Consider the following 23,460-nt stretch of genomic DNA (forward strand, 5'->3'; position numbering starts at 1 on the left):
AAAGCTTGGATATTTGTTATTGGCGCAAATGTCTATGTGAATGCTATTTTTCTGTTTTGGGGAATTTTTATCTGGGATATGTGCAGGGCCATTCTTTTACGTAGACTATTTTTTGTTTGGCCTATGTATTGCTCTTGAAACCCAGAGCAGGTTAGTGTGTGTATCAGGTTCTCCGAAGCACATGTGAAGTTGATTTTCACTGTGAAACGTTGTCCCTGTTTGAAGGAGAACTCTGATCCCTCAATTAGATAATCGCATATTCTACAATTGGGTCTTCCACATTTTTTTTACTGACGGCTTCTGTGTTGTTGAACTTATTCGGGCTTGTGTTAGGAGACTTTTCATAGATTTGGGCTGTCTCTTGCTTTTTATGATGGTGTGTGTCTGGAGGATTAAGTTCATTCTGTGGTCCTTTTTTAGCAGGTGTATGTTTTGGAGGATGGTGTCGAAGGCTTCATTGTTGAGAGGGTTGTGTATGGAGATGTATGGTAGGGCTTTTGGTTGCAAATTTTTCTTTAATTTGGGATGTCTTAGTTCCTGGATGTTGAGTTGAAGGGCACGTTCAAAGCATATGTCAATTAGTGAAGGTGGGTAGTTCCTGGTGATGAGTGTATCTTTTAGTTCATGTAGTCGTGTGTCTCTGGTATTTGCATTAGAAACTATAGTACATATCCTTTTTGCTAGGTTGAAGGGGATATTCATTCTGGTGTGTCTGGGGTGGCATGAATTGAATGGTAGATATTGCTTGGAATCCGTAGGCTTATAGTATATATCTGTTTCTATTACGTTGTTAGATTTCTTAATGAAGATGTCGAGGAAGGGGAGTTGTTGCTGGCTATATTCCATCGTGAATTGAATGTTTACGTCAAGTCCATTTAAAAGTGTTTGGAATTCTTTAAGTTCCTCTATATTTTCATGCCAAAGAATGAAACATTCATCTAGGTATCTCTTCTAATTACTTTCTATGTAGAGGGAGAAAGGGCTGCTGTATCTTTCTAGAACCTTACGATAAAGACTAATTTCTAGATATTCCATGACTAGGTTAGTAAAGGAGGGGGCCATTCGCGTACCCATCGCAGTCCCCGATTTTTGTCGGTAGAAGTTGTCTTTGAAAGCGAAGTAGTTATTTTCCAGGTGGAATTTTAGCCCTTCTATCACGAATTCTTTTTTGATGCGATGTGGGAGTTCGTTGGAGTAATTCACTAGCCAGAATTGAATTGCCATTTGTGTTTTTATTTGTGCATATGTTGATATGGGTAATTCGAGATGTGTTCACAGAAGTGATCAAGTGTTTTGTTCTTACCTTTTGAGGGGGTGTAGTTACTCCTATTTCGAACCATAGTGATCTCATATGGTGATCTCGCGAAATGGTGATCTCATATCAAGATAAATAGCGCATGACCTTAGAATTTTCTTCTAGTCAAGTAGCCCATCCCGCTCAATAAGGATTGTTTAAGGATGTTGAACGAACCACCCATGTTTCTAAATGTGAATTATCCAAACCTCCAAGAATGCACATATCGTCAGCCACTAAGGAACATAGTCAACTGGTTAAAGTCAAACAACTGACAAGCAAATCTGTGGTATTGAGCAGAATATTTGCTGTAGCCCATCTTTTATACCAAGACAAAACAATGTACATGATAACACTTCCAATCAGTTAAGATCAGAAGCCATGAGAGCCACTGTCTGGTACTACATCAGGGCATAATATTATTATTATTATCATCATCATCATCATCATCATCATCGTCATTGTTGTTGTTGTTGTTGTTGTTGTTGATGATGATGGCTCAGGTTCAGTTTTTCATTCAAGGTAGTAATTATTTGGATCTCGTATTACTACCTGTGACCTTAGGTATATACAATTTTTCAGCAGCCCTTAAATTGCTTAGAAACCTCGTCATAATCCTTGCTGCCCCTAAAAAACAAACTTTCTGTAGGAGCTCTTCTGGGAATTCTATTCCAATCTCCTTTAGCCATTTCTCTATATCTTGGCTTATTGTTCCCAACGCTCCACGTATTATAGTCACGACTTTTACTGTTCGCATGCTCCAAATTCTTCCTATTTCAAATTTTAATGGATTATATTTTTTCCTCCTCTGACTTTACATTCCTGGAATCAGACAGGCCTGAGGGGTCGATAAGTAAGCAACTTCACTTCACCTAATCTATAATCGTCATGTCTGGTTTATTATTTTCTTTTTTTTTTGTCTGTTTGAATAGGAGAGTCCAATTATTATTATTATTATTATTATTATTATTATTATTATTATTATTATTATTATTATTATTATTATTATCATTATTATATGTTTGACTTTTGATTCGTATTTGTACAAGTTGGCTCCATGTCTCACCCAGAGACCTCAAGAGACAACAAGTTAGAAGTTCAAGTTGGCGTTATACCTAGCGTATCATATATTTGGTTTTGCACATAGTATAGTTCTAGAGAATGTTTAAGAAAACAAGAAAATTATGATTTTGTTTTGAAATTTGAGATTACATAGAAAGTATTTTACGTAGGATATGGGCAGTTCCCATGAGAGCTATCTTTTGAATGTCTGCCATTTTGGGGTTTCCTGGTATCTGAGCCAGGTAACAATCAGCTCCTTTTGCTATCATTCCTAGAGCATCTATGGCAACAGGTATTGTTTTAGTCTTCAGATTCCACATTATGCCAATTTCTATTTCAAGATTTTTATACTTGCTCAATTTTTGGTAGGTTTTGACATACATTTATGTCGATTGGGATTTATATTAATGAGGTGGCCTATTTGCATCTATATTATTATTATATTATTATTATATTATTATTATTATTATTATTATTATTATTATTATTATTATTATTATTATTTTATTATTATTATTGTCGTTGTTGTTGTTATTATCGTTATTATTATCATCATCATCATTATTATTATTATTATTATTATTGCTATTTTCATATGCGCTCAACAGATTAGACTGTTGGAAAAGAAAAAAAATTAACATCTATTACTCTGTCAGTCTGAACGTTAAAGTCTCACAACAGCATGTATTTCTTACTTTCTAGTACTTTACTAGGTTCATGTTCATACCGTTTATTAGTATGTTCAAATCCTAGCTTAATACATATATCCCAGTGGATTATTCTCCCTAGATTGTCATATCTTTTCTTGTATTCTTTCTGTGCCAGCATGTTACATTCACTTACTGAGGAGCTTTTCTCCTCCTTGAGTTCCCGTCACTGTTTTCCAACACGTTCACCTATGCTACGTGCTGTAAAGGCTATATATATATATATATATATTATATATATATATATATATATATATATATATATATATATATATATATATATATAACCACGCCTTTAATCTTCATTCCTATTCACCTATCGCACTATATTTCTCTACTTTTAGTTTTCTGCTAATTTTTTCTTCCTCCTTCTCTTTCTATAAATTGCCTTTGACATTATATCTATTAAGGGTATTTTTAAGAAACATACCAGTGTTCCTTTCATCATATATGCAGTAATCACATTCGGTTAAAATATCTTCTTGATGCGTTTTATTTTTCTTTTTTCTCTGATGAGAAGTTTGCGTTGTTTTACATCATTTTATTCCTTCTGGAATAATACCAGTGTTTTCTTCGAAACATATGTCGGAAGTATAAAGATATTGCCTTCATAACAAAGTATTTAAAAGACGTTTTATCTTTCATGGAGGGAAAAGTGTTCATTCTGACTAGTTTTTGATCTTCTTTGATCTTCATCAGAGAAAGTTTATCTATTCTTTCACTCTGAGACTAAATTGCATATTCACTTAAAAGCTATTCTTTATATTTCAAAATGTGTGAGTGAGTGTGATGTGTGTGATGATGTAGGTGTGTAGGGTGTATAGGGTCATATGTTCGAGTGGGTGAGTAGGTGGAAATGGTTGTGTATGTATTTTATGCATGTGTATATGTGTAACAGCATAAATGCGAATATTTTGTTTTGGTTCCACCCCCAAAATATAGTGAACATCCATTCATATTCATTATATGAATTGATTAAACTCCTTTTATATTGTTATTATTTTTATGTTACAAATATATGATATTTCCCAGTTCAGAATTGGCTGACAAGTAGGCTGGCTGGTTGGTTGGTTGGTGGGAGGGAGCGGCACAAAATTGTTAAAGTGCCGGACAGAATGTTCTGTGGTATTCATATTAAGTCCTTATGTGTAACTTAAGTCAACTGTAATGTTTACCCGAAGAATTTTGAGAGAATACGCTAGTAGCAGTAGCAGTATTAATATTATTATTATTATTATTAGTAGTAGTAGTAGTAGTAGTAGTATTTGTAGTAATAGTAGTAGTAGTAGTAGTAGTAGTAGTAGTAGTAGTAGTAGTAGTATAGTAGTAGTAGTAGTAGTAGTAGTAGTAACAGCAGCAGCGGCAAAGGCGACAGCAGTTGTGTGATAACTTAGCATATATACGTATATCTACACAGATATATAACAAATGTACATACATACACAAACATACATACAGATATACATACATTACATACATATACATTTACATACAATACATGCATGATTACATATACACATATACTTACACGCATGCATAAATACATACACTCATATATGCATACATACATAATATGCATGCCTACGTAAGCACACACACACATATACACACACACACGTAGCCACACATACATAGGCGCATGCACACCTCACATTATCTTTTTGAATGTCTGTAAATGCGCCAAGCAGACCAAGCGAATTAACTCTAACTGAAATATTCTTGTTTCACTAAAACAGAGCCAAACGTGATGCAAAGACACAAGACGGAATTATTTACGCCAATAGCATATTATTTATTGTCTACAAAAACAACAAATTCTAATTTGTGTTGTTGCCTCAATCCTAGACGTTGTTGCAAAATTAATTTTATAAAACTACTACTACTATTATTATTATTATTATTATTATTATTATTATTATTATTATTATTATTATTATTATTATTATATTATTATTATATTATTATTATTATTATTATTATTTTATTATTATTATTATTATATCCTCCTCGCGGAAATCTGTAGTAAAAGACAAAATATTTATCCGCTGGAGCTGAAGAGGAAACAGAATATAGCTAATATGGTCGTCTCTTTGTGACTATTGGCTGTTTGTTAAACAACATGTTGATGTGTGAAGTATGGCGTCAATTTAATTTTGTCGTCAATATAATTAAAGTAGTTTCCAAGTATCGTAATTACTAAATTATACTAAATAACTTTTTAACATATATTTTATTTCAAAACATGTGCTTAATTCAATATAATTGCTCTTATATATTGATTCGATTTTTTTTTTCTTTTTCTTTTTAAAATTTAAATCAATCTTGACGTTGTGACTCCTCTCGCCATTTAAGTTTGCTGACTTAGCTGACAATTTAACAGCAAAGCTTGTCTGATGATCGCTTTTTTCTGAAAGAAAAACAAATATTTAACTGGTCTTCATTTTTAAAACAGACATCCAGACTTGACAATGGGAGATGAAAAAAAGTGCTACGTTTCTTAATTAACAATGAATGGGAACATTAATTTGTCTTCGCTGTAATTACAACATCAACACTTATATTACCAGATTTGATTAAGAAGTAGAAAATATATATTTCACATATATTGTAGACATTTTAATGAAATAATGTGTGAGGAAGTAAATTTAACAATTGTAATCTTTTGTAAACGAAGTGTGGTGTTGTGTGGAAATTTGTATTCTATATTGTAATGGAATGGAGGAATGCAAAACTTTTCTCCTTGGATAAGAATAACTATGAAAGAGATTGATAAGTATTAGTCTGGTTTGAGTCTATCGATTAGTCGTTAGAAGGAAGATAAGGGCAAAGACAGGACTTGAAAAACAATTCTATTGGTATTTCAACACAATTTTTTCTTTTTGTCTAAGATTCTTGTTTTTAGGTTTGTGCGTGGTCAGGTATTTAACATGTTGAGCTGACTATCACAAAACCGTGGGTCCAATTGCTGGAACGAGTAGCGCATTGTGTCCTTAATCAAGGCACTCCATTTCATGTTGCTCCAGTCAGCTCATCTATAAATAAGTACCAGAATATTACTAGTGCAGCCCTCTCTCTGCCTCTATCTGTCCCATTCTCAATGTTCGACTGGATCAAGGATAGAAAGGCCGAGATGGTGCTTGCATCAGTTCGTTTCTCTAAAGATGCCTAAAACAACTAAGGAGATTATTGTGCAAGCTCTCCATCAAAGCTTTATTGTTTTTCTCGGATGTTTCTATTCTGAATGCCTGGGTTCGTTTTCACTTCCGCAGCGCAATAACTTAAAACATCTCGTTAAAAACGCTAAAGTCATCGTGAATTGGAGGATTAAAACAATAAAGCCATCACAGATAAACAAAGATAAACCATTTCCAATTGTTTTATTTGTGACTAGCACTATGACCCGGCAATGCCGGGTCATAGTGCTAGTGCATGCATATACAGCTGCGTGCGTGCGCACATACACGCGATTGCTGTCCAAATCTCCGCCCAATCACATACAGCTAGCTGGCATTCAATTGACGTATCAAGTTTCGGGCATTTTGATTGAGTTTTGATTGGAAAATTCACAAAAAAGTCACTTCTATTGATTTTTTAATGGCTTTGCGGGGTGAGTGGAGAAATGTAAAAATGTGCTCGACCACCCTTGGACGGTTTTGAATGACCATAGAAAGTGCGAGTCCTCTTACGGAAAGATTGTGGATTTGTATAAAGGACATGCACACACGCACACACACAGACATTTTGCCGTTTATATATATATATATAGATAGATAGATAAATGAATGATATCTGATTTTACTTTTTTATTTTTTTTGCAGCAAAGCTTGATGGTGTGAAGACTTATATGACGTTGCGAAGAGTTCCGCTTATTCTCCAAGATCGGGTCATTAAATGGTTTGATTATTTATGGATGTGTAATAAATCGACGGATGAAGAAAGAACGCTTAGTTTACTCCCAGACAAACTCAAAGCAGAAATAGCAATCCACGTGCACTTGGATACATTAAAACGGGTAGAAATATTCCAGAATACTGAAGCCGGTTTCTTATGTGAACTGGTCCTTCGGCTCCGTCCTGTCCTTTTCTCCCCTGGAGATTATATTTGCCGGAAAGGTAAGTGAACTTTTAATATCTGTATTGCTGTCAGAGCTAGAAAAACTGTTAGCAAGCCGGATAAAATGCTTAGCAGCATTTCGTCCGTCTTTATCTTCTGACTTCAAATACCGCTGAGGTCGACTTTGGCTTTAAAGTTTTAAGAATTGATCAAATAAATCCCAGCTGAACACTGGGGATGGCGTAATCAAGTAACCCATCTCCCTAAAATTTCAGGCCTTGTGCCTAAAGAAATCGGAAAGCTAAATAATAAGGGTCGCTATAATATTTGATAATTACATCAAACCCAAAGAAAAATGCGTTTTACATTTATTTTGACGTATTCACTGTATACAGGTATATGGATGCCAAACACAGTTACAAAATAATAGTATTTGCGTTAATGAATTCAATTAATATTTGTTTAAAACTTTTCCTGACTCTCAACTTTACAGGTGGTGTAGATTTTTAAAATTATGTTACCTTCCTCTTGAAATTCTGTCTAAGAAAACAAAATAAACTTGTTCACTAATCACGATGCTATTTTCAAACACTGCTAATCAAAAACAAAACAAAAAAAAAACTTCATGCCACACAGCTCCATAAGCGGCACACAGTTACAAATCTCGGCACCCCACCAAATTGCATATACACTTAAAAGCTATTCTTTATATTTCAAAATGTGTGAGTGAGTGTGATGTGTGTGATGATGTAGGTGTGTAGGGTGTATCACTAAGGATGTTTCAAGACAAACAATCTTAATATAGTTAATACTCCTTCTCAAAAATTGTTATTCAGTCAGAAAATACTTCATCACCAAAACAAAATGCTAGAAATAATAACTAAATGTTCCTCACGTTGCAGTCTAATGTATTACATAAGGAAGGATAGATAAAACAATGTTGTTTTAGAAATATCTGAAATGACAGAATAGTCACGGTTGGAATGCCGTTGATTACAGATTAGCTAGATTAAGGCGGATCTGTAATCTGTAGCTAAACACCACGTTTTGAAATCTCATTGATGCCCGTATACCTGTGAGTTCGATTAGAATTCAATATGTTGTATTTTTTTTTCACTTAGTGACCTTGTGACCTTTTGGGTAGGAGCAAAAGGAATTTTTGTATTCAAGTAGTCAAAGATTTTAATTGGAAATCCAGGTGTTGATTTTGATTTCCTCCAGTAAGAATTAGAATTACATTTCAAGGTTTTGTCTTTTGTATTCATTAATGTTAAGGGGTAGAGAATTGTATGGATGTGGTCATTTTTTTTAAAATTCCAGATGATGATTTTTGATTTAGCCGTGTATATGTTTTGAAAGAATGATTTATAAGTAATTATGGTTATGATCTTAAATACAATCTGAAAAAAATGTTTAAGTGAAGAAAAGTGTTTCTCAGTTATAAATATGATCTGAATTTCTTTAAAAAAATCATAAATATGATCCGAGTCGAAAAAACAGAGGAGGGGGAAAATCTAAATGGCAATGAAAATATACCTTCTCTGCAGTTTCATAGAGGTCATATTTGGGGGAGAATAAAAATGTAAATAAAAATATAATCATCCAATATACAATATCTGGGCATCACTTCAAAAGCTCTCTCTGTCTCTCTAAATATATATATATATAGTGAGAATTTGCAAAAAAAGGGTGCAGACGGGTATGTAAACAACAAACAGATGTATTAGTTTAACGCTCGGGAAGTGAGAAAGTCTTTTACGTTTCGAGCCAACGCTCTTCTACAGAAAGGGACACAGAAATAAACAGGGAGAGAAAATAAAAAGAAGGTTTAGTGGCTAGTGAGCTATCATGGCGAATGCTCGACAGAGGGGTCACACATTAGGAAGCTAGGAAGAAGGGGAGATAATAATGTAGTGATCCCAAAACGAAGTTGCGCGTGCATGTGTGCATGTGTAGGTGTGCGGATGATGGTGTAGGTGCTGGGAAGTGGTCAGTGCTATTGTGTGCGGGGTAGTGTGATGTAGTGTGGTGTAGTAATGTTGGGGTGTGGGGAAGGCGAGAGTGGAGAAGCAAGGTGGTGTCTAAGGGATAGGGTAGGATGGGATGGGATGTATAGGGATGTTGAGGTTGGAATGTGTAGGGGTGGGGTAACTAGGTAGGGGATGACGATGCAGGGAGAGGCTGGAAGGGAGAAGGTGGGTAGGAATGAAGAGATGAAGTAGGTGCAAGAGGAAGAGAGGAGATGTGATTGGGTGGGAGGAAGTAGGTGTGAGAGGAAGAGATGAGAGAGGTGGAAGGTTAGATGAAAAGGGGTGGAGAGTTGAGCCCATGTGGCGCGAAGAGAGAAGATTAATCCCTGCTCACGGCAAAGACGGGAGTCCGGATGGCCCCTGTGCAAGGACAGTCCGAACACAGATAGGTGTTGTAAAGAGTGACCGGTGGAGGGGAAATGGCCCGAGACCGGGGTGTCGTTGTATCTGCATCAACCTGTGTAATTATTGTTGGAGCTTTATACAATTCTCCGCACACAAACTGATCAGATGGAGAGAGAATAGACCTATTATGCTGAATGACTGGCAATGGCATTTATCGGTTGCCAGCGAGAAAATCACTCGAACTGGAAGCTGTAATCGCGTAAATGCGAATCGTTGAATACTGTCAAAACGAATCGGCTTCATTATTGGCACAATGGCAAGTTTTCTGTAATGTTCACCTTTGGAAACAATATTGTCGTTAATCAAGTCTTCATATAAATGGAATATTGGAATAAATAGATTACTGGTATTGACGTGAACATAAATGAAAATATACTTACACATTTTTACAAGCGATGAGTTTCTTTGCCTCCCACCAAATGCAGTTCAACTGAAATAAAATGAACTAAAATATTTTTTTATGTAACAAGGCGGAATACAGTTTGAGTTTGAAGAGACATTCCCCACGTACTTCATTGTTGGTCAGTTAATGGTATTTAATTAATATGGATAATACGTAGTATTATACAATAATATATAGTGATAGAGGAGGAAGAGAACGAGAGGAGGATGGGTATACACGTTGTAACAGGGCATCGCTGCATCCTTCATTCGTTGGTGATTCCCTGCTGCTGACAGATGACACCTTTGCATCGCGCAGGCGGCAACCTTCAAATTTATGGGTCTGTTTGGATAATCGTTACTGGTGAAGACTGTTACGACCTGTTTTTTTTTTTTTTTTGTCATCTTTTACGACTCGCAGGGGAGATGTTAGGTCTCGTCTTTGACATGCCGCTCCCCACGCAACACTAGAGCAGCGTAGAATGGAGTGTTTTGCTCGAGAACACAAAACGCCGCCCGGTTCGGAACTTGAACCCAAGATATGGCGAGGGTGAAAGCAACACCCTAACCACTAGTCCAATGATAGATATCAATAGTAATGGATATGATAATATATAGTATTATAAAATATCAAGAGTAACACACATATGTAGTTACAGAGGTGATACGGTAAAATATGTCGTATGATAAGGTAAAATAGAAAATCGTTATATGCACGGTGAACGGAGAAATTTAAAACGATGGCTTTCATATATATTCTTTATGCGCTCCGGCAGATTTGAACGTGAATATATTAATCGATTCAAACGGTTCGCTGATCCGTGCTGATCAGAGTCACTCACACAAATGAATCGAGTGGGAAATGTTCGCATATTCGTTGTAAAGGAGATGTTCTCCTCCTAAAAAGAGACACAACAGCAGTTAGCATATTCAAGTTCGAATCTGCCTGAATGTATTTAGAATAAGATGCGAGTCACCGTGTAGTGATATGAATTGATAGTATTATACATGTATAACTATATAGACCTATAGCAATACAGATAATATATACAACAATATAGATCAATGGCAATATAGATGATAATAAGTTCTGGTGGAGAAAACGGTTGAGACTGTAGAAAGCTGAAGTATAAATACACCATTGCACTGCATTCAGTTCGTCTCATGCGCCATATTGAATTGAACTCCAATTAATAAAAAGTCAGTTATGAACTACTGTTAATTCAATCATTTATATCCATCTGCCATCATCATTTAGTTTCATGCCAAATAAACATAACATGTTCTTCTCACAAATGTAGAGTAAGCTAAATTCAATTACGGGTTTCAATCCCTTGTTGAATCAGATTCACTTCATTCAGGGCACGTAACTCCTCAGCAATATCATATACCTAAGACAATTTGATTTCCTCCTCCCCTTCTCCTCCTCCTCCTTCTCCTCTTAGTGTTTTATCTTATTAATAAATCACCATTAGACCTTATTGAAGACATCCACCTTGTTATTGATTAACCTTCGGTTTGGTATACATTACCATCTCCATCAGAGTTAGATATATCATTGATATATTTATTATCATCATCATCATCATCTCCTGGATATTACTGTCGTGAGTCTTAGGACCCATAGATCCTGTTACCCAGTTTCCCTGACGTATAAGTGGCCGAGATCACATTTTTCCTAAAAACGTCGCCAGTCCGTCCATCACAGTGTTGTTCCTCATATACAGCTGCGTGGACTGCTGTATTATGCTGAAGAACTCAACGCATCACACAGTCCGAGAATCGAACCACCAACTTGCGATCGCGAGTGCATCACTCTAACCACTAGGCTAATTAGTGACACCAAGCAGGCTCGATCCCCCAGTAGACTGCCTGGCTGATATTTTAACTAAGGATACCAAGCAGACACGATCCATCTCGTTAATAACATCAGCTTGATACTTAAAGGATTAGGAATATTGTTTAATAAACTCTTTTCATAATCTTGCAATGTTGAATTGAAGTCTTCTTTTGAAGTTGAAGCAACGGGAAGTAACTCATGCTTAATCCCTAAAATCGAACCCTTCACTCGCTTCATTTACGATTACTTTTGGATTCAGTTTCTGATGCGTATTTAATCTCATATTGAGGATGTCCTAGAGGGGCATGCATTTATAGAGATATCTTGCTTGACTAAGTGGTGAATTATTGTTGTAATTAGTTCTCAAGTATTTGCGCTATCGACTAACGATAGCAAAACAACATAGATATTGCATTTTCATTTCTCCATTTATCATTAAACTGATATAATAAATAATATACATGAACACATCTTTGCTTCAGCTTCTCTCCAACTTGTCGAAACCGAAATATTATTCTCTATTATACAAAACGAATGCCTTAAAGCGCAGTTATTGTACGTTGGCCACTCCCAATCTCCGCCTTTCAACACCCACAATAATTCTCCTTGCCAGGACGCCGACTGCTCTTAAATAAGACACCCCCACCTCTTGATGCTACGGTTACTATTTATCTTTACCAGTCACAGCTACATACAGTAATCCATCAAGACTTTCTATTACGATACAACAGAATGGCTTGCTGATAATATTAATTTTTTTTCCCGAAATCTTGGATTATTTTTTATCTTATATTTGATAAAGTGGAACTTTCCCGAAACGTAATGGAAGCAGTGAACAACCTATCTAAGATGATACAATATCTTATTTTATTTATTGATATTGCTTTACATGTTTTGCCTAACTTCTAACCTGCATTGTTTATAGACATTCCTTAAGATATTTATAACATAATTTTGTTGTTTATTCAATTTATCTTTTAGTTGGCCAGAGTTTCTCGAATCTAAATTATATCCCTGTCCATATGGTTATTCGTCAAATGAACACGCTTCCAGGACAAATCATATCTTCTTGACTCTTCACAATAAGTTCATTTCATACATTAATTAATCATTGATGCATTTTGAAAAAGTTGAGACTACATACATACATACTACATACATACATACATACATACATACATACATACATACATACATACATACATACATACATACATACATACATACATACATACATACATATTTGATCGGATTCATCTATATTTGATTCATCAGTCAGTTACCCCGTTTTTCTCAACCGCTTCTCTAATCAGCAAAATACTCTTCGTGCCAGTTGACTCCGTTATCGCTTTGGTTCACCTTTTTTTCTTTCTCCAATTCCTTCATTTATTCATCATTTATTTATTTACACCATTTTCATCATCTTTATCATATTAAATGAAAATCCATAGATCTGCAACAATTATCGCCTTATACTTTATTACAACGCAAACACTCGTAAACAAAACCATAACCGCCATTTTGAAAGTATCTTGTTTTGAGGCCGATTGTCGATCGAGCTAGACAATACGGCAGCAATAAATACATCATTCGGTAATATATTTTGCCGATGGAATTAACTATTGTGACCATTAATGAAGCTACTGGCATTACAATAAAGGGGGTGCTGCAATTACTAGAAGATCAATCGGAAAATACATCATTGATCATTCAACTTACAATGACGCTTAGCTGTTTAATGGTTTCGTAAAACAGATTTTGATGTGCAGCAAACTCATTTCTTGAAGATTTACATACATATATACATACATAAATACAGTTAATCCGATGTATTCTATTAGAATACAGTATACGGAATTCCGAATAAGTGCTCTTGGTAGGGAAATGTCTAAAACCTTAAAGGTATTTAGACATTTAATAAAAGCGATTATATATTATAAAGCAAGAGCAGGAAAATTACATTAAAAAAATCATCACAGAAGATATACGTCCAAAATGATATTGTATTAATAGATAGATATATAAATATATAAAGTATGATTATTTAAGACGTTTAAAATATCTTACGATCGTTTCATGAATGTGTTACCCTTCGAAATGAAATCTAAAACTGATAATCATCATTAGGTAATACATCCACTTGTCAGAGAGAAAGGGTAAATTTCCTACCTGATAATGATTATCAGTTTTAGATTTCATTTCGAAACGATCGTCAGGTATTTTAAACTTTTTAAATAATCACAACACATGTTTTGCACGTGTAGTTTTTCGTACTTTTTGTGTAACAAGTTTAAAGTACGCGCTTACCGATTGTTATTCTTGATTTGAATAATACCGGTATTATTTAATTTATTTGATATTTATTTGTACATGGTGTTTGGGGCCGGAGATGGTCTGGTGTTAATGGATCGTAATGTATCAAGCATGTTTACAAGTGCTGTGCGAGAGGTGGAGGTGATATCCAGTTAAAATACACCATTTCATTTGGAAAATAGAAATAAATTTCAATGAGTATTACTTACTCGAATATAGTCCAATCCTTTGTCAGCTATTTTTTGGCTCCATGCGATGTCTTTATTTCCGATGTTTGTGGATAGATTTCGGAGCACTGTTTTATCGCTCTCACATGTTAAACGTCCCCGGTGTCTTCATCCGTCCCCGGTGTCTTATCATTATTATTATTATTCTTAGTATTAGTATTATTATTATTATTATTATTATTATTTACTTTTAATCTACATGATTGTTACAATCACTTGCTGAGACACACCCAGCGTCCTCGGGCGAGTGAAGGATAAGAAAGGATAAGAAAGCTTGGCGAGGGGGAGTGGCAGGGGTAGTAGCGAAATATTTTCATGTAGTACACATATTTAAATTGATAGGGTTTTTCTAAGGATGGGGACATTACTTGTCAGCACAATCTTTTCGATTTCTCTGTGACATGGCTCTTCTGGGATATTATGTACATGTTTTTGACTTCCCATTTATATCATACCTAGGGCTCCCACAATAACAGAAACAGTTCTCGCTTTAAGATGCCACATCTTTTGCATTTCAATTTCCAGATCATTATATTTACTTAATTTGTCAAATTCTTTTCAGTGGGAACACTTACATCTACTAGTCTACGAATATTTCTTTCTCTGTTTTTAATGTCGATTATCCTGAATCGTTCTGTCGCTATTGACTACAAAATCTCAGAGGATAGTGACAGTTTTGCCTTCAACGACTGACTAAGGATGATGCTCATACCAGTAAGCAGGAGTGCTAATTTTGTACTGTTTACATATTTTCCAATGTAAATACTGTCCTACCCTATCATGGCAATTTTTATTTTTGTTTGGTGTCAGAACAGGACATCCTGAGACGAGATGGTCCATTGTTTCATTAAATTTATCGCAGAATCTGCATTTAGGGTCTGAACCGTTCTGAAGAACATTAGCCTAGTAGTTTTTGGTAAGCAAGGTTTGATCTGGTACCGCCAATATGACACTTTCGGTCTCTGCTTTCAGTCCTGAGCTTCTCAGCCACTGATGTGTTGTTGCTTGGTCTAAATATTATTAATGAGTGAGAGAACAGTGCATGCAATCAAAGTGACACTGGGGTAAAATATACGAAGCCCAGTATATCCATCATGACTACCCATCTGATAAGGGTACACTTGGCAAATGCATCACAACCATATGTGCATGATGATATGTTGATATAGCACTGCTGCGTTGATTATTGTGCACTCTTGTCTATCCCGCCTAAAGGTTACTATAAACGGCCTTCGGTGATCTAATACCATTGTCTTTCTGGAAGTCAGTGTCCCAGAGGATTTTTGCCTTCCCCTTTCCGTCCATTGCCTTTTCCGGTGTATGTTGGTACCAAGCACCTGTAACCTCATATCCATACTTACGGCATAGTAGCCAGTGGAGGTTTGGGGCTACTTTGTCGTGTCTACGCTTGTACTCTTTCTGAGCAAGACATTCACATTATTATTATTATTATTATTATTATTATTATATTATTATTATTATTATTATTATTATTATTATTATTGTTGTTGTTGTTGTTGTTTTTGCTGTTGTTATCGTTATATGAAAGCTCAGAGGTTTTTTTGCTGGGTATGATGGAAAGTGTCCGCTGTCCACAGTCAGCAGACTAAGGTGACACTTGTTTACTGGTCATGCTTCAAGAATCCTGAGCAGAAATCTTGCAGTTCCAATCAATGCTGATTTTCACAGGTGTTCTACCTTCACACTTGCACCAATCCTTTTGAACCATGTCGGCAGTGCTTCAGTGCGCCAATTACTATTGCTATCACATCTACTCTCCTCATTGATCTCAACCTTCGTATTTCCCACTTCAAGTCGTCATAATTGTTTCTTCTTCTTCTTCTTCTTCTTCTTCTTCTTCTTCTTCTTCTTCTTCTTCTTCTTCTTCTTCTTCTTCTTTTCTTCTTTTATTATTATTATTATTTATTATTATTATTATTATTGTTATTATTATTATTATTATTATCATCATTATTATTGTTGTTTTTTACTTTCAATCTGCATGTTCGTTAGTCACTTGCCGAGACACACCCAGTGTCCTGGGGCGAGTGAAGGATAAGAAATGTTACCATATGTCTGAAAGCTTGGGGGGGTGAAGTAGCGAAATACAACACAGACATTTAAATGGATAAGGTTTTTTAAAGATTATTATTATCATCATTATTATTATTATTATTATTATTATTATTATATTATTATTATTATTATTATTATTATTATTATTATTCAGATACCGCCGAAGACGAATTTGCCTTTCGCCATTTCGGGGTCGATAAATTAAGTACCAGTGCAACATTGAGGTAGACGTAATCGATTAGTCCCTTCCCGCCAAATTTTCAGGCTTTGTCCCTTTAGCAGAAAGGATTATTAATATTATTAAGGCGGCAAGCTGGCAGATTCGTTAGCACGCCGGGCAGAAAATTTGGCGGCATTTCCATCGTCTTTACGTCCTGAGTTCAAATTCCGCCGAGGCTGATTTTGTCTTTTATCATTTCGGAGTCCATTAAATAAGTACCAGTTACGCACACTGGGTCGACGTAATACCTCGAAATTCCTGGCCTTGTGCCAAAATTGGAAACCCATCTTTATTATTTTTATTTATCGGCATAAGTTAAAAAAAGGCCCAAAGGCAGAGAAGCTTACGCATAGCATTTGTAGCATTTGATAAGTGATATTTATCTATCTATCTGTACATACATACATATATATATATATATTTACTCTCTTTTACTCTTTTACTTGTTTCAGTCATTTGACTGCGGCCATGCTGGAGCACCGCCTTTAGTCGAGGAAATCGACCCCAGGACTTATTCTTGTAAGCCTAGTATTCTATTAGTCTTCTTTTAGTCTCTTTTGCCGAACCGCTAAGTTACGGGGGACGTAAACACACCAGCATCGGTTGTCAAGCGATGTTGGGGGGAACAAACACAGACACACAAACATATATACGACGGGCTTCTTTCAGTTTCCGTCTACCAAATCCACTCACATGGCTTTGGTCGGCCCGAGGCTATAGTAGAAGACACTTGCCCAAGGTGCCACGCAGTGGGACCGAACCCGGAACCATGTGGTTTGTAAGCAAGCTACTTACCACACACGACAGGCGTCCTTCCGTCTACTAAATCTATATATGAATGTGTGTGTGTGTGTGTCTTATTTTTTGCTTTGAAATCTTCATCTGAGGGAGAGGCTCGTTTCTAACAATGACAAACGTTCTGTGGTTGCAACGTAGATAAGCAAATTTTCATATTCAACTTAGAAAAAAATCTTGCGTATTTTCACTGTTCCACTTACAGATTGAATTTGTAATATGAGTTGGTTGGTTTCTTTTTCATAAAATCCCAGCTTATACAGACTGTATATTTAGGCATTTGCTCACAAAGCCAAGCGCAACAGTCATTATTGGTACAAATGTGAACTATGGTAGCAAGTACTTTTGCCAACTACAGAAACTTCAGCAGCCATGAGTGAAGAATAATGTCGAATGCTTTCCTAAAATCGAGCCATACTATCACAAGGTTTCTACGGTGACAGGAGGATGGCTCGGGCGACAGAGCTTTATTTATCAAAGGTTGTTCGGCATGTCCTCACACTTCCTTGCTTCCACCCGCCTGTTTATCGATTATTATGTTGTTGAACTGAAAATAATCCTGGAGAAATCGCTTTAGGCAGAGTTTGTAAAACTTGGACATAATATTTAGTCAAGCAATGAGCCGAAATGTTTCTGCTAATTCGGTGGTTTTATTCTTAACTACACGATTCGTCCGTGCAACAGCAAGTTAATTCGGCATGTTAATCTCACTTTCCATAGTCCTTTAATCAACCTCTATAAACCAGTATCCAACCATTAGGTCTTTTCCAGGTGCTCCTCATTATGCAGTTTACCTACATCTATACTGAAATTTTGCGGTTCGATTACGTATGTTTTACTGTCGATGTTGCTACAGCATATTTTCCTAACTGAATTTAGCCACGATGCATTAAGGTTGAAATATCTCTTTTCTCGCCAAATCTTAGACTAAATTAATTTAAGATCTTCTTGAGAAAGGGATTTCTTAACAGTTATGTTTTCTTTGCATATCTCCCGGTAAAATGTCTCTAGATTGGAAACAAGCTTTTGATTATACTGACTCACCCGCAAATTATTCTACGGTGATGGTCTTTTTCGCTCAACGTTCTAATTTTGTCCTTTAAAGCAGTTTTCCCTCAAGAGCTTTGTTAATTTTTGCATAAGCTGTAATAGGTGATGTGTGATTTCTTTATTCCCCACATATTTCAATATCTGGCAACGCACATTGTTGGTATATTCTTTAAGGTTTGTTTTCTGTCTAGTTTGCTTCCGTTTAATAATTTCATTAGCATGTGTACAACAGTTTTCTCCTGAATATTGTTTAAGAGTGATGGCAGCTGTGAATGGGAAAATATCAATTGTCCAGTAATCAACATCGCGTGATTCCATGTAGTCTCTCCATCAACATCATCGATAACTTTAAGCGTAAAAATAGTTGATTTTGCTTTGCTTTAATCTTGTTAAGAATGCCTGTCGCTTAGAAAAACAGGAAAACTTTTTGTACGAACTGTGCTTTGAAAATGTTCTTAAGCTGAATATATTCCAGTCATATCTGTTGAATTAGTGACATGTAGTTTAGTGATGGCAGCAGCGATTTGTTTACATTATTTTTGATCTCTTGTGACAGATTTTGACCGGTTCTCAGTGTTTCCAGAAGATCAATTAGCATCTTGAGAGTTGGAATACCAAATAGTATTTGTAGTAACATTTTTCTCTTTTTTTTTTTGCGATGAAAGACGCTTCTTTCTAAGGCTGTTTTGCTGTAATTTCCTGGGGTTTTTTTGGGGTTTTTTTGTGTGTGGGTGTTTCTATCCCCAGCATTATGCTTTGTACGTGTTTCGTTGCAGTCCACAGCACAGAGAACATCGTAATGACATTTTCGGACAGTTACTTGTGATGTCGATGACATTGATAATTCCGCAATCTGCACATTTAATTTTTTTTTACTTGCATCTATATCACTCTTGCGTTGGTACATCGTAGTTATTTCCTCCTCATAAATTTCAAAAGTGGTTCGGGTGTTGCCCCCTAAACCTTGCGCTCGACCTTTCTATTCTCAGACTTGGAGGTGTGTTATGTTCTTGAGCAAAACTTTTTATCTAACGTTACTGCAGTCCACTCAGCTGTAAATAAGTAACACTGCGACTGACTGCCGTCACCCCGACCCCGTTTTGAGGGGATCTCGGTCCTCGGTAACCAGCCCCTCATGAGAGTCCTAGGACTTAAGACAATAATGTCTAGGAGTTGATGATGATGATGATAAATACTTCTAAAATCTTTAATCCAATATCAGAGAACAAGAGTATTGAATGGAATATTGTTAGATTGCTTTGCAGTTGCACCCGCATTTTAGAATGATGTAAGGACATTTAACCAGGCCAAACGCCATCTTTATATTCTCTGAGAATGTCGTAATTAGGTCAGGGGTTTTCGGTACAACATTCACATTTTTGGCATACACTTTCAGATCATGTACAAAACGAAGTAGATTTGCGATTCTATCTTCCTCTCTATCCTCCAAATTTCCAACAATAAAAAATGAGAAAGAGTTTACTGAAAATATAGACGAAGTCAAGACAGAATGACGCCTTGAAATATATTCCTGGAATAACGAACTGAATGCTAGAATTGCAAGTGTTGGCAGAGTATAGTAATGCACCAGCCTCAGAATTTGGTTCTCAGAAAAAGAGAGGTTAATAGGAAGAAGCGAACTTGCTACGCTAATTTCGGTTCGGTTTCCGTATCTATTCTCACCTCTGCTCATGAATGTTGGGTAATGATCAAAAGCGTCATTCGATCGCGAATACAAACGGCCGAGATAAGGTTTCTTCGAAGGGCCTTTTGAGTAATGTTTCTCGACAGGGTGTGTGGCTCGGTGATCACGTATTTTTGCCAGGTCGAGCCGCTACTTCCCCACATCGCGAGGTCACAGCTCGGGTACTACGGGCATGGAATCAGAAAGTCGCACGAAAGAATCACAAGAGAAACTCTTCGAGCCGATCCAAGGGACCACGATCGAGTTGGTTTGATAATATTTAGGGTGCCAGTTGGTCACGTTTATGAATCCAGCGGGAGAGCGTAATTACAGTTGTTTCCGATACGACCCTATGGAGTATTCTACCTCCTACGACCCTTCTATAAATAGTAGACAGGCAAAATGGGTAGAATATTATACCCTATCAGTGGCGAAAGAATTAATTTCATATTCAGCGTGAAGTCAGTTTCTCTTTGGTTTTCGCTAGTGTATTTGGAACTTTAACCAGAGAAAGGAATGTTAGCATCCCAACGTGAAGAACAGAATCGAATTCTTATAATCCAACCCGACTGTGACCTTTGTAGATTTGTTGCCTGCTCCTCTAACGCCATAGTTTTAATAATTAAAACTTAATTTATAGATTAAATGTCACTCTCACTCTAATTGGATTTCTACTAATTTCCATTGTCCACAACTCGGAAGTAAGAAGATTAAATCATAATTGTAGACAACAAATATTTGTTTTATATTTAAATCTCATATTGGTCTTACAGACACATTTGGTAGATTCTGATAGAATACGGTGTTCATAGCAATGACATCGATGGATATGTGTATATACATAGATATGATATACACATATGATATGATACATACACAGATATAGATAGATAGATAGATTGATTCGATATAAGTGTGTGTTAGCTTATGTGTATTTATTGATGTGATCTGGCCGTCTTAAAACAATGCGGTTGATATTTATGTACCTGTGCATATATATACATGCACACATATATACATATGGGTGAGTGTGTGCATGTGTGTATACATATAGATATGCATACATATATATATATACATACTTATATATACATATATATAATGTATATATATACTCATATATGTGTGTGTGTTTGTGAGTATGAATGTTATGTTATATAAAGGCATATCTGCCTTTCTCTATACTAAATCATACATATATATATATATATATTTTATTCTTTTACTTGTTTCAGTCATCTCACTCCGGCCATGCTTATATATATATATATATATATATATATATTATATATATATATATATATATATATATATATATATATATATATATATATATATATATAATTACATACATATAAGCGGGATGACCACTGAGTGGACATCCATTATGTTAGAAGTCGACCCCTATGGTCTTACCACTAAGAAAGGAATGTTCTCTTGTATGTATGTAATATCATTTTTCTGAATCTTCAGATTTTTCTATATGCGAGACCACCGGTTTTAAATTGATATTAATCAAATTAATATTAAATTGTTCACCCTTATTTAAAATTTACATATATATACAGACACATAGATAATACCCCCACGCAATCCAACCCCACCCCTACCTTCACCCTCAGCCTATCCACATGCCCCACCTCTACCCAACCCTCAGCCTAACCCACACCTCCACCTTTGCTTTCCCCACTTTCACCTCGCCACCTCCCAACACCATCACACATCACCACACACCACTACACCATACACCACCATACCACACAACACCACATTACATCACATCACACCACCATGCATACACTAGCACTGACCATTTCCCGGCCCCACATGCACACACATACACATGCACACACGCGCACGTCAAGGTCACCAGCCCTCTTCCATACGAACATACACGCTCTTATACACACGCATGCAAATCTTGTTTTTGGATCACCACTACTTTATTATTTCCCCTTCCTCTTAGCTCTCCTCTATGACCCCTCTGTCCGGCATTCGCCATGATAGATCGCTAGCCACTACACATATTTTCTCTCCTTGTTTCTTTCTGTGTTCCTTTCTGTGGAAGAGCGTAGGCTTGAAACGTTAAAGACTTTTTCACTTTCCGATCGTTAAACTAATACATGTTGTCTACACCACCTGTCTTCGTCTTTTGTATTTTGGGGGGTAATTCTCCCTGTATGTACATATTATCTATGTATGTATATATTATCTATGTATGTAAATAAATATATATATATATATATATATATATATATATATAACACAAATCCCAGACCGGGCTGCGTGTTGTGTTCTTGAGCAAAGCACTTTATTTCACGTTGCTCCAGTTCACTCAGCTGTAGAAATGAGTTGCGACGTCACTGGTGCCAAACTGTATCGACCTTTGTCTTTCCCTTGGATAACACTGGTGGCGCGGAGAGGGGAGGCTGGTATGCATGGGCGACTGCTGGTCTTCCATAAATAACCTTGCCCGGACTTGTGTCTAGGAGGGTAACTTTCTAGGTGCAATCCCATGGTCATTCATGACCGAAGGGGGTCTTTATTTATATTTTATATATATATATATTATCTATGTCTATATGGATATATATATATATATTATCTATGTATATATACATATATATATATATACGTATATATATATATACATGTATATACAGGTATATATACAAAAATATCTTTGTATATTTATATATTCATAATGCACTTTTTAATCTGAGGGGAGGCAATTATATTCATAATATGCATATAATCGTATTCAGGCACATATATATGAATGTACATATACGTGCGTGTGTGTATGTATGTATCTATATATATATGCGTGTGTGTGTGTGCATATGTGTGTATGTCTGCGTACGTGTGTCTGTGTGTGTTATGTGTGTTGGTGGGGGGTGGGGCATGCATCTCCATTAGCGGGTTTTCAATTATATTTTTAATTAGCCTGCGTTTACACAGTTCACCCTGAAAAGCGTTTTTAGGCATAGACTGGAAATATTTTCATTTAATCTTCCACTTGGATTTACAGATAATTAAGCTGCTTTTTTAGTTTTTCTATTATCATCAGAACGACAGGTTGCTGAACCCGAAACTCTGAGTTGCAACTAATAACAAGGAAATTTATCGAAGATTTAAACGATTTCACATTTTATGAAATTTCATAGTGTGAGTATACGTTAGACGAAATGCTGGATATATGTGCTACCCCGTGTTGTGTGTGTGTGAGTTTTTGTAGGAAGTGTACGTGTGTGTGTGTGTGTGTGTTTGTGCATTTCTAAATCTCTTCTTCTCTTCCTCCGCCCAATCCTCCATATTATGTA

General features: G+C 36.0%; 1 protein-coding gene and 1 pseudogene across 1 annotated transcript in view; one reads left to right on the top strand and one right to left on the bottom strand.

Moving 5' to 3' along the window:
• LOC115211000 (cyclic nucleotide-gated cation channel alpha-3-like) overlaps positions 1–23,460 on the top strand; it is a 386,628-nt gene that overhangs the window by 261,458 nt on the left and 101,710 nt on the right. Inside the window, exon 2 of the mRNA XM_029779837.2 lies at positions 6,882–7,175. Coding sequence (XP_029635697.1) covers positions 6,882–7,175 — 294 coding nt within the window. The remainder of the gene's footprint in view (positions 1–6,881; positions 7,176–23,460) is intronic.
• On the bottom strand, positions 5,039–5,134 carry LOC115211318 (annotated as a pseudogene).

The sequence above is a fragment of the Octopus sinensis genome, linkage group LG4, assembly GCF_006345805.1.
Source record: "Octopus sinensis linkage group LG4, ASM634580v1, whole genome shotgun sequence".
In the NCBI taxonomy this organism is placed as follows: domain Eukaryota; kingdom Metazoa; phylum Mollusca; class Cephalopoda; order Octopoda; family Octopodidae; genus Octopus; species Octopus sinensis.